Here is a 13,309-nt window from a genome sequence, read left to right on the forward strand (position 1 = left end):
AGGGAAGGGGAGGCTAACCCTGGCATGTCAGGACGATGGAAGATGCTAGGGCCTGGGTGGGTTCAGGAATGAAAATCATGAGGATCAAGGAGGAAAAGTAAGGGACCAGAAAAATTCTAGAATGAGACCCCCAATTTCGGGGCACTGATGGGAATCCATGCTGGAGGCAGCTGCAGCCTTGGTAAACAGTTGCCAAATTAGGCAGTCCAGGGTTTTCTGGTGCTGTGGTTTGGGTTTTGTTTGTTTTGTTTTGTTTTTTAAAGAGATTTCATGTCATGTTTGGACACTCCTGGTTTACTTTAAGTTTCTTTGTTCAGTTAATTAAGTAAATACACAGTTTTAAAGCAAAGAAGAGATCCGAGTTGAGCCCAGCCAGCCCTTGAGATTCCTCAGAGGGAAAGCTGGTTTCTGCAAAGGAAAGAATTCCAAAAGAAATTTGAGGTTCTCCTTCCCTCGTTACACGAGATGGGCCCACAAAATAAGACAGCGTGCCACCCGGCTTCCCTCTACAGAGAAGCTGCCCTCGATGGGGAGGCTGACTGGGCGGTGGCAGCTGCCTGGACCCAGGAAGCAGCCCCACCTGCCAGGACAGGTGTGGGGGAGGACGGGGGAGAGGACGGAGGAGGCTCAGCCTAGAGGGAACCCGTTCTAGGCAGGAGAAAGTCCCAGCAGCCACACCCATGGCCCTTTCTTCCTGTCAGGGGGTCACTCTAAGGCCTGGTTTCCTCAGGAACAGACCTGAGACCCAGGCCTGGGCCAACTCCTCCCAGGCAAGAAGCTCACCTAGCAGAACACACACACACAACGTAGGTGCACACACATTCTCTGCACACTTACACGCTCTGCACACACACTCTGCACACTCGCACACTACACACCCCCTGCCCCTCCCGTCACAGCCTCCACCCTCAGCAGCCTTGTGACCCTTCCCGAAGCCCTCAACCAGCCCAGGTCATAGTGGGACCTCACCCTCATTCTTCCTCCCCAGTTCCAGGGGGAGAGGAACCCGACACCAACTCCCTCCCTCCTCTCAGGAAGATCCTGGTGTGGGGAGGGCGGGGAGAGGAAGGCAAAGTCTCCTTTAATTGTCACCCACTTCCTTCAATTCTCAGCTAGACCCTCGCTAGCTTGGGCAAGCCCATGAGTCCTCTGGACCTCCTTGTCTGTAAAATGGGTCTAATGACGCCCCAGCTCGCAGCATGTGTAAGGACCGAGGTAAGGCTGTTGGAAGCCTGTTAGAAGGCTGTTGACACACGGCGCGCACTAGCTGGGACTCCCTACAAGGCGGCAGTTACTGTGACTACCACCATCTCTAAATTATACCTTCAGCGGCGACAGCGGACTCAGCCGCGGCGCGGAGCCAGAGCTGAGCTGGGAGCAGAGGGAGCGAGGAAGACACACCCCCCCGAGGCTCCCCTTCCCACCTCGGGGCCCCCACCCCTTTCGGCGACGGCGAGGTCCCCATCTCCACCTGGCGGGAGGGCCCCAGGTTCAGAGAACAGTCCCTCCCCAGGCCTCCCTACCTGGCCTCCAAGCCAACGCCCATTCCGCGGCCGCCGAGCGCAGCGGCCTGGGCGCAGCTGGGCGAGCACTCCGGGGAGCGTCTGACTAGGGCCCCAGCCCCAGGGACGGAGGACCAGAGGTCTCCAGTCCCCCAGCTGCCGCAGGGGCACCCCAGGTGCAGAGAAGTGCCACAGCCCCACCTCTCCCCGTGTGGCCCCAGCCCGAACCTTCAACCCACCGCCCCCCAGAGACGCACGGCGCGAAACTCTCACACGACAGCGGCACCCCAGGGGATGGCTCCCAGGAGGGGGCCTAGGCTCCCTTTGTCCTCATCGCTCGGGGACGACGTCCCCCGGCCTCGGAGCCCACACACAACCCGCGGCTGCTGGGCGCCGCGGAGTCGCGCGACAGGGAGCTTCAGCCCCCGCGGGAGCGCACGCGCGGGGGCGCGAGGTGAACACCGCCGGCGCCTGGCCCGGCCAGGGCACTCACCGATGGACACGAGCTTGATGTTCTCACGGTCCAGGAACTCGAGCGCCACGGACACGTTCTCGAGCTGCATCTGGCGGAAGGTGGGCCGCTGGTGGTACTTGCGGTACATGTGCTTTTGGCTGAGCACCTCCAGAAGCGCGATGAGCCGCAGCCCGTCGCTCAGGTCGGTCTGCAGGTTCCCTATACGTTTGTTCACGCACTTGAGGTGCTCGTTGCACCAACGCGTGAACGTGTTCTGCTGGATCTTCTTCCACGGCGCGTCCTCCGCCAGGTCCTTCTCGGTCACCGGCATCCTGGCGGCGGAGAGAGCAATATGCACAGCGAGCTGCCGGGGACGGGCGTAGGGAGGCCCAAGGGCCGGGGAAGCGAAAAACCGAAGCGGAGCGGGAGCGGGAGCGGGGCTCGAACTCGGTGCTTCCGAAGCCGCGACCGGGGCTGCTCTGCGCTCGCCTGCCTGTGGCCGCGCGAGGCGTCTGGCCCCGCGCCTGCGCATTGAGCCGACCCCGCCCCTGAAGCCCCGCCCCGTCCCAACCCTCTGGCGGGAGTTCCCGGGCCACGCTCTCCCCCTGCCGCTCAAAGAGGGCACTGCGTCCCGCGAACTGCAAGGCGTCCCGGGACCCCGTGCTCTGTGCTCACAGCCTGCGCTAAAGGAAGCTCGGCGGGAGATCCGCAAGGAGAGGGTCACCCGGTCCCAGAGTGAGGGGACGTGCAGAGGTGGGAACATGGACAGAATGGGCAGGGACGGCCGTCTGAGTCACGGGGGAGGGGTTGGCGGGGAGGGGTATTTCATCCATCTACAGGTTCAGTAAGGTTCAACAAGGGATTTTATTGAGCTCCTGCTGTGTGCCAGGCTCTGTGTTAGGCGCTGGGGACACCGTGAAGGAAATGGACATCTTACATTTCATCTTAAGTAAACTCATATGAATTATAATATCATTCATAGCATTTATTGAGGGCCTACTGTATGCCAGCCTTCTCAGCGCCTGCCAACCAATGGTAAATAAGAAAAATTTATAACTTAACCTTGAGGAGTTCATAGACTAATAGGAGAGAAAAGTATAAATCAACTATCACAGACAGCTTAATGGTACTGATAGAAATGAACAACAACTTGCTGTGTATATTAGTTTCCTAATGCTGCTGTAACAAATTACCAAAACTTTGTCTTTAAAAAAAACACACATTGTTGGCACTCCCCTGGTGGCACAGTGGTTAAGAATCCACCTGCCAATTCAGGGGACACGGGTTTGAGCCCTGGTCCGGGAGGATCCCACAGGCTGCGGAGCAACTAAGCCCGTGTGCCACAACTACTGAATCCCTTGCACCTAGAGCCCATGCTCCGCAACGGGAGAGGCCACCACAATGAGAGTCCCGCAGAGAGAGCCCTTGCACAGCAACGGAGACCCAACGCAGCCAAAAATAAATAAACAAGCTTAAAAAAAACACATACATTATTATCTGTAGTTTAGAGTCCCTCACAGGTCTCACTGAGCTAAAATCAAAGCATTGGCAGGATGCATTCCTTTCTGGAGGCTCTAGGGAAGAACCCATTTCTTTGCCTTTTCCAACTTCTAGAAGCTTCCCAAATTCCTTGGCTGAGGCCTATTCCTCCAACTTCAAAACCAGCAACATCAGGCAGGGTCTTTCTCATGCCGTCATCTCTCAGGTTCTCCACAGTCACATCTTCCTCTAATGCTTTTAAGGACCCAGCTGGGAAGAGGGGTTGGGCAGGATGAATACATATCAAGGGCTTCCAGCCCTAGGAGAAGTCAGCAGATTTGTGGTGACATTCTGTAACAGGTCATTTGTATACAAGGTGAAGTGCTTTCTTCAGACAGATTGCCTCACTGACTGGAAATGCTCAAAACCGCCTTGGGGGAAAGACTGGTATTGCCTGGCCCTGGCCCATTGTTGGGATCAGTAACTATCTGAAGTCTCATTCCCCTCCTTAATGGTTAAGTGAAGACATTTGCTGGAGATCAGCTGATAAGGACTAGACAAATCTGGACTTGTACCTGGGTTTATCACTGAAGTCCGTACTATGCCTAAAAGACCCCATGCTGTTCCCAGCCTGGCCCTTGCCTTTGTCCACACAATCTGAGCAGCAGATTCACTAGAGGCAGTTTAGGTAATCTTACTTATCCCATGCCCAAGGCTTCTGGTTCCTCATGCTTTCCTCCATACAAAGGCATCCATCAAAACTTATCAGCCAGGGCTTCTCTGGTGGCGCAGTGGTTGAGAGTCCGCCTGCCGATGCAGGGGACACGGGTTCGTGCCCCGGTCCGGAAGATCCCACATGACGTGGAGCAGCTGGGCCCGTGAGCCATGGCCACTGAGCCTGCGCGTCTGGAGCCTGTGCTCCGCAACGGGAGAGGCCACACAACAGTGAGAGGCCCGCGTACCGCAAAAAAAAAAAAAAAACTTATCAGCCAGCGTCTCACTCCGAAGGGGACCTCCTCCCTGCTAGGTGAGACTGGAGCTAATGTGATCAACTCAGCTCACTCGGCAGCTGATAACGTACTAAGGTTCTCCTTTCTTATGAGATATTTCTGTTTTCACCAGGTCTTGACACACATAACTAAATAAGTTCTGCATCTAAATATCCAGTCCACTTCACTCCGAGCTGAGACATCCCTGTCTTAGGATGAAGCTGGTGATTCTCTCCAGTCAATCAGAAGACACTTAAGAGTTCTCTAGGGGGCTTCCCTGGTGGCGCAGTGGTTAAGAATCTGCCTGCCAATGCAGGGGACACGGGTTCGAGCCCTGGTCTGGGAAGATCCCACATGCCGCGGAGCAACTAAGCCCGTGCGCCACAACTACTGAGCCTGCGCATCTGGAGCCTGTGCTCCGCAACAGGAGAGGCCGTGACAGTGAGAGGCCCGCGCACCACGATGAAGAGTGGCCCCCGCTCGCCACAACTAGAGAAAGCCCTCGCACAGAAACGAAGACCCAACACAGCCATAAATAAATAAATAAATAAATAAATAAATAATAAATTTATTAAAAAAAAAAAAGAGTTCTCTAGGAAGCAGTTTATGGGGAGTGAAGGGGATTCAGCAACCTTGGTGGAGGAGGGTGGTCAGTGGCTTTGGTGACAAGGAGAGGAAGCAGACAAGGTCTTCAAATGGCTCTTTATCAATATGTGATAAAAGATGAGGGCTGAACAACTCAGGGCAGGCATTTCTGCAGGGAGCGTTTTAGCCAATGCATTCCACAGTTTTGCTGACAAGGCCTTCACTTCAAACACCCAATCTGTTTTCTAAATTTTTTCCTAGGCTTCTTTGATCTCTTTTTGGTAGAACCATCCAGAATGGAAGAGTGTAGAGAAGCGAAAGGCTCAGGCTTTCGGTGTGAATTCTGGCTGTCCTGGCTCGATGACCTTGAACAAATAACCTCAGCAAGCCTGTTTTCTCATCCGGGAAATGGAGCCAACACATCAACTCCTGGGGTTATTAAATAATGCAAGCAAAACTCTTAGCAGAGTGCCTGGAATACCATCAGCGCTCAATAAATGTAACTGAAAACTCGGCAAAATTAACAGAGACTTCTCAACCAGACGCTGAAAAATCTAGAATTAGCTGCATTTTCCCAGACTCCAGTCTGTCTCTGTAAGAAGCCAAGCCTCCTCTCCACGTCTGTTACCCACAGATGTTGACACCAATCTGTTCCAGCCCCGCAAGATCCCAGTCAGAATGAGCTGACAAAGAAAACATAAGTAGAGCAGTAACCCCTACATGTCAGGATGGACCTGACAAGACAACAGCAAATTCACAGACATCCACAAGGAAGAGTCTACCTGTACCTGAAGATAAACATCGGGTGGAAGGTTGGAGCACTGTGAGCCTGCTTCTCAAAGTTGTGCGATTTGCCAGGTCAGCCCATAGGAGTAGGACTGGAGGGAGCTCTTCTACCCGAGCAAGTGTGCAGAAGTTCCTCCAATCCCACCGCCAGGCCTTTGCTCAGGCAGTCCCTCCGTCAAGAGCGCTCTCATCTCTCCCCTCCAACTTGGAAAAAGCATGCCCATCCCCCAGTCCCCTCACTCTCACAGCTTGTGTGGTCCCAATGCTTGTCTTATGCTGAAGTTTACTTGCTGTTTTCACTTGCTGAAGGAGGGCAACTGTCATCTCTGTCCCCTTGCAAGATGCAAGGGGTTTAAGACCTAACAGAGCCTCCACTGTCCAACATAAGTATGAGGAGAGCCACACTGTAACTTTAAATGTTCTAATGATACCAAAGAGTTATTAAGTACCCTTTTTTTGTGTGTGTGTGGTACGCGGGCCTCTCACTGTTGTGGCCTCTCCCGCTGCGGAGCACAGGCTCCGGACGCGCAGGCTCAGCGGCCATGGCTCACGGGCCCAGCTGCTCCGCGGCATGTAGGATCTTCCCGGACCGGGTCACGAACCTGTGTCCCCTGCATCGGCAGGCGGACTCTCAACCACTGCACCACCAGGGAAGCCCTAAGTACCCTTTAAAAAGTAAAAGGGAGCTTCCCAGTTTCCATCCCTGGTCTGGGAGCTAGATCCCATGTGCATACCGTAACTAAGAGTTTGCATGCCACAACTAAGGAGCCGGCGAGCCACAACTAAGGAGTCTGCCTGCCACAACTAAGACCCAATGCAACCAAATAAATTTTTTTTAAAAAGATGTGTAGGGCTTCCCTGGTGGCGCAGTGGTTGAGAGTCCGCCTGCTGATGCAGGGGACACGGGTTCGTGCCCCGGTCCGGGAAGATCCCACATGCCGCAGAGCGGCTAGGCCCATAAGCCATGGCCGCTGAGCCTGCGCGTCCGGAGCCTGTGCTCCGCAACGGGAGAGGCCACAACAGTGAGAGGCCCACATACCGCAAAAAAAAAAAAAAAAAAAAGATGTGTAATAATAATAGTGGTAGTATAGCTGTAATAGTAATAATAATAACAGAAGCTTCTGCTTCTCAAGTAGTGTTATTCTCATTTAATCATCACAACAACTCCAGGAGGTGTTGTTATTATCCCCATTTTACAGGTAAGGAAACTGAGGCTGAGAGGAGTAGTCATATGCCTAAGGTCACAGAGTGACAGAGACTGGATACTAAGTAAAGACTAAGAAAGGCAATAGTCATGATTAAGAGCAGGGACCTGCAGCTGCCCCTGACTTTATTTCCTTACCTGTAATCTACATTAACAATGTACCTCCTAGGAGTTTCTGACAAATGGGAAGCTAGATGTATAGCACTTAGCATGTACGTGTCAGCTGAGAGAGCTGATACTGCTATTATTGTCATGATTATGTGACAATGTGAGTGGACATCAAAGAGGAAGACTGAAAGTTCCAGGTTTAGAAGCCTGCTTTCCAAAGGGAAGAGAGGTGAAGACGAAGAACCAGGACTTGCAAAATAAATTTTTGCTCTCCCCAGATGCATCTTTCCCCCAGGGCAGGGCCCTTCTCAGCTGTAATTTTACACCAATGTCCACACCCTGCCAGAAAGAAAGAGAGCAAAATGTAAACGAGAATATTTACTCTGTCTCCACCCCCTAGAGAAAGAGGAGCTCGTTCTCTTAGCAGCTCCCTGGAGAAGTGGGAGGGTTCACCCTCCACTGCCAGCCCCGACTGCAAAGGTCCTGGGACCATGTGAGTGGGATGCTGGAAGGAAGCCCACTCTGGTGGGGAGAAGGGGGAGGGCTGCTGGGAGATCTGGCCTTCCCCCCAAAAGGTGGCAAAAGGCAGCAGCACTGTGCAAGGGCCCCACTAGCCAGCCCTGCCCTGAGATTAGGTGGCGGCTGCTGCGAGGAGGCACAGATCTTCACCCCACTCACCCACCTCGTAAGGTGGAAATCAAAACGGGCAGAGCAGTGATCATGAAAGCCATTCTTTACTGGATTCACACAACGGGCTACGTGACTGTGGTTTTAGCTGTATTCTGTCCTTCCATCTTACAGCTGTAGTAACTGGCCACTTCCTAGTGCTAGGTACTGAGCTAAGCATGTCCGTGAGTTATCTTTTTTAATCGTCTCAAGAACACTGTGAGCTTGGTGCTATTGTTATCAGCCCCATATTACAAGTAGGGAAATCGAGGCTGCAAAAAATAATAATAAGTTCACGTTCTCAGAGTCCCTTGGGAATTAGGTGTCAGATTCTGGATTCAAAGCCTGGTCTCACCAACTCCAGAGGCCAGTTCTGAGTCTCTAAGCTCATCAGGCTCTCAGAGCCCACAGCCCTGACTTCCAGGAGCACAGTTTGTCCAGCGAAGGCAAAGGAATGAAGGCAGTGGCCACTATCCACTGGACATCTGTGTTGTTCATTCAGCAGGTGCGGGAGTCAGGGTCTGCTGAGGACCTTGGCTTCCTCCCTTGAGGTCTTCCCTTCCCAGCCCAAGGTGGAACTCACTGCCCCATATTCCACCCCAGACTTGCTGGAATCACCAAAAAAAAAAAAGAAAAAAGAAAAATTAGTTTGCAAATGACTGAGCCCTCTTCCTCCACACAGTCTGGCTTTGGCTTCTTTGGAAGATTTATGTGTAGGTCTCGTTTGTTTTTTTAAAGTGCAGACAAATGCCACAGGGCACTTTTCAGCTAAAGAAAACCCTGTCTAGCCGCTGCTCACCTGGCAAGCCCAGTCTGCCTTCCAGCTGGAACAGAGCTGCCCCTTTGTGGATGGCTGGACAGCTGACAAAGCCCTTTTCCTTCCTTATCTCATCCACTCCCTCCGCCCCCACTGCTCCGAGGGCCAGGATTAGTAGTATTACTCTCAGAGCACTCAAGGACAGGGACTGTTTATCCCTAGGGTCTAAGAGAGTGGAGGCACTGAATTGCCGGGGAAGAAGGCTCCATGCCACGTGGTTAGCGTCAGGGTCAGAGCTCAACGTTGTGTCTTCTGACTCTAAAGCCTTCTCTAGGGCTCCTTTTGGATATTCAAGGATGTTTACTGCACTGACTCTAACAGCCACGTGCCCCTCACTGGTGGTTCCCTCACATGCACTGTAGCCTTGCTCCTCCGTGTGGTCCCGCCAGCAGCTCGGGCAGTACCTGGGGGTGTGCAGAATCTCAGGTGCCACCCTGGACCTGCTGAATCCAAAGCTGCAGTTTAACAAGATCCCCAAGGCGATTCCTGTGCTCATTGAAGTTGCTAAGTCCCACATTACAGTACATCCATCTGGTGGACCACCTTGCCACTTTTTACAAAAGGATGTGATGGATCTACGTAGGCTGATGGAAAAGGATCTCAGAACTTATTGTTATGTGGGGAAAAAGGAAAGCAAGTCACAGATCAATACGCATTTGTATGATTCAATTTGTATACACATTAAAAAAAAATAACACTAGTACACGTTAATATATGCACAGAGTTGATCAGCCAGGCAGCCTATTAGGGTGCTAGTCTAGAAGGGGAACCCAAACAGCACTGAACTAGATCAAAACACAGTGCCAGTTCACTCAGGTTTCCACGCGGGACAGACCTGTGGTAACCAGTGCTCAGAGGGAAATAGCCTCCTCTGGGGGAAACTAGAACATTCCCTTCTTCGGAACTAGGAGCAACTCTAGGCTGTGCCACCATGCCAGAGTCCAGCTAGGCGACGATTCTCTCAGGTCCCTGGTCTGTCAGCTTAGTCCTTGGCCAGAGATGTGTGCTTCCCCGAGACCTAGTGATTTGTTAGTGCGTCACCTGAATCCTAGCCCATAATACAGCCCCCAAGAAACTGACTGCTCGGACTTCCCTGCTGGTCCAGTGGTTAAGACTCCGCGCTTCCAATGCAGGGGGCACAGGTTTGATCCCTGGTCAGGGAAGTAAGATCCCACATGCCATGCGGCGCAGCCAAAAAAAAAAAAGAAACTGACTGCTTGGACAACTACAATTCCAGGACAATTCCAAGTAAGTGAAAAGGTCAGATTTCATTCTGTGTATGTAATAAATTCTTTGTTTCAAAAAGAAAGAGGAATGATCTATTTTATTAACAGGAAATCAGTTTCTCCACATCCTGCCTAAGTAAATTTTGAACCACTGTTTTTAAAATATCAAGTTGAGGGGATGCCAAATTATAAGCCTGCCCAGGGCACCTCTGTGTCTCAGTCTGGCTCTGTATGTGCATAAAAAAAACAACAACAAAGAAACCTTGGAAGGATTTATAGGAAACAGTTAAGCAAGCCAATCACTAGGAGGTAGAATTATAAGAAGTTTTACTTTCTACCTTAACGAGTTTCTTTCTTCCTTAAATGTTTTGAAACATGCACTGTTGGTGGGAATGTAAAATAGTAAAACCATTTTGGAGAGCGGTTTCTTAAAAAGTTAAACGTATGATCCAGCCATTCCACTCCTAGGTAATTACCCAAGGGAAATAAAATCATGTGTCTATAAAAGGACTTGTACTTGGATGTTTGTACCAGCTTTATTTGTAATTGCCCAAAACTGGAAACATCCAAAGGTCCATTTAACAGGTGAATGGATGAACACACTGTGGTGCATCCATACAATGAACTAGTCAGTACTCAGCAATAAAAAGTAAGGACCTACTGACACACACAACAACATAGATGAATCTCAAAATTATTATGCTCAGTGAAAGGAGCCAGGCAAAAAAAGAATACATACTGTATGATTTCATTTATGTAAAACTCTAAAAAATGCAAGCTATTTATAGTGACGGAAAGCAGACCAGTGAGTGTCTGGGGATGTAGGGGGTAAGTGGGGAGGGATGGGAGGGAGAGATTACAAAAAAGTATAAGGAAACTTTTTGGAGTGATGGATATATTCCTCATTTTGATCATAATAATGGTATCATGAATATATATTTGTGTGTGTGTTTATGGGTATGTATGGGTGGGTGTGTAAAAACATCACATTATGCACTTGAAATATGTGCTGTTTACTGTAAGTATATCATAACAAAGAAGAGAGAAAAGAAAAGAAAGAAGAAAAGAGAGGTAGGGAGGGAGGAAGGGAAGGAAGGGAGGGAGGGAGGGAAGAAGGGAGGGAGGAAGGAAGAAAGGAAAGAAAAAAAACAAATCTTTTTTTAAGTTTATGGGTAGAAAAAAGCAAAGGCACACCCACATTAAAATGTGTGCTCTTTCACTTGTAAATCTCCTGGTCTCCTCTACCTATCATCGCAGAAAATGCATCAGATGTGATCTTTAATTCAGCTCATTTTAAGACTATCTGTTCCTTTCTCTCCCCCATGTCCCCCACCAAGTGAAGCGGAATCCTGCTGAAATGGAATTAGATAAGGTTTCCTCGCTCCACTATGGCCCCCAGCTTCTCCCCATGGAGCTTACAGGCTGCGAGGAATGTGATGGCATGTTTAGTTTGGAGCAGACTTTGGCCAGTAAATACACTCTCAGCTCAGACCAGAATCAGCCCTGATAGAAGATAGGCCCTTCCAAAATAGATGGAGGTCAGTCCTCTGTCCAAAAGCTCCATGTAGATCTTTAACAGTGAGGGGAGGGGAGGGGAGGGGAGGGGGAGGCGGTAACCACAGCATTCTCCTCAGTATCACTGGAGCCTAAACTGGGAAAGCTCTTGGCTACAGAAGCTCACTGAGAAGTAACAAGAAAACAATCAGAACATGGCTGGCCAAGCTTAACGAGGTCTCTGATGGTCCCCCGTTCTCCAGTTCTCCAAGTGTGAGAGGTTTGCACCTCTGTTGGCCTCAATGGTTGACCAGCCATGTGATCCCAAGTTGGTTAGGACCAGAGGGAGTCCACTGGACCAGACGGCTTTCTAGAACGCAAAACTCTAGTAACAGCAATGATAATCATGACATCTGGTGCTGAGCACACATCTATCGCCACGTTTAATCCTTACACAACTCCATGAAGTAGGAACTGAGTCCCAGAGAGGTTAAGCAAGCATCCTATTAATAGGTCTGAATCCAGGGCCCATGCTCTGGGCCATAGCACCACACTGCCTCCCAGGAAACCATTGGACGTCCAGGCATGGCAGAGATTCTGGACTCAGACCCAGGTTCAAATTCCCATTCTGCATTGATGAGTTATGCAGGAATAATAATAATACCCACCTCACACTTGCAAAATCACGTGGGTAATGAGGGCTGAGCATAGCAGGTGATCAGGAAGTGGTAGCTGCCATCATTTTCATCACCATCATCATCACTATCAGTGTCCAGAAGACCATCCAAAGCTGCTTCCCAATAAAAGAGAGACAAGGACCAGCATTGTAAATAGTAAAGGCTGGGGCTAGGACCAAAACCTAGGCAGTGGCTCAGAACCTGTGATCCAACAACTACAAATTTTAATTTCAGTATCATATTTTCCAGTTCTGGGACTTCCATTTAATTATTTTTTTATAGTTTCCAGTTTCCTGCTGAAATTCTTGTTATCTAATTTCTTGAATGCCTTAATCACAGTTATTAGAGTCCCACCTCAAGCCTGGGGTTTTATTAAGGAACCGCCACCATGGGTCAGTCCTCACTCCAATCTTTGTTCCCCCAGACCTTGAGACACCAAAGCTCTGCCAGCTTCTTAGCCTCTCAGCTGCCCCAGTCAGTACACTCCTTGAGGGGAAAAGCAACTCCCAGTTACAGGCTTGTCTTTCTCAATCATTTCTAGGTGCTCTTGACAGAAGGGGTGACCTGATACTAGCTCACCTGCCATGGCCAGAAGCAGGAAGCACCAGCCCTCCCCCCAACCCCATCCTCTTGCTGCTTCTCTGCCAACATGGATAAAGACTGCAAAATTAAAAAGCAAAAAGAGAAAAGATAGGTGACATTGCAGTTTTCAAAGTTGTGTTATTTACTTATTTGGGAGACATTTTCCTCTATTTCATTTCAAGAAATACTACACGATATAGTTTCTGAAGGAAATGAATGATAAAAGCTGCCATTTATTGAGCACTTCAAAAGGACTTAATTGTTTTAAGCATTTTACGTGTATTAACTCAGTCCTCATTAAAAGGCTGAGAGTAGGTTTTGCCACCTCCACTGCCATGGGTGAAGGAGCCAAGGCCCAGAGAGGTGAAGACATTGGCCCCAAAACACACAGCTTTCTTTTTTAACATCTTTATTGGAGTATAATTGCTTTACATTGTTGTGTTAGTTGCTGCTGTATAACAAAGTGGATCAGCTATACATATACATATATCCCCATATCCCCTCCCTCTTGCATCTCCCTCCCTCCCACCCTCCCTATCCCACCCCTCTAGGTGGTCACAAAGCACTGAGCTGATCTCCCTGTGCTATGAGGCTGCTTTCCACTAGCTAACTATTTTACATTTGGTAGTGTATATATGTCCATGCCACTCTCTCACTTTGTCCCAGCTTACCCTTCCCCCTCCTCGAAGACACACAGCTTGTACAGCATAGAGCTGAGACACAGACCCAGGTCTGGCCAA

General features: G+C 50.1%; 1 protein-coding gene across 4 annotated transcripts in view; it reads right to left on the minus strand.

Moving 5' to 3' along the window:
* The window catches only part of FLNB (filamin B), a 139,854-nt gene extending 137,388 nt beyond the window's left edge, over positions 1-2,466 (minus strand). For all 4 annotated transcript variants that reach the window (XM_081245786.1, XM_081245785.1, XM_081245788.1 and 1 more), the window contains exon 1: positions 1,996-2,466. In XM_081245786.1, the coding sequence (XP_081101912.1) occupies positions 1,996-2,287 (292 nt within the window). In that variant the 5' untranslated portion in view covers positions 2,288-2,466. The remainder of the gene's footprint in view (positions 1-1,995) is intronic.
* Between the last annotated feature and the right edge of the window lie 10,843 nt (positions 2,467-13,309).

The sequence above is a fragment of the Mesoplodon bidens genome (genome assembly GCF_964165515.1).
Source record: "Mesoplodon bidens genome assembly, chromosome: 10".
Lineage (NCBI taxonomy): Eukaryota > Metazoa > Chordata > Mammalia > Artiodactyla > Ziphiidae > Mesoplodon > Mesoplodon bidens.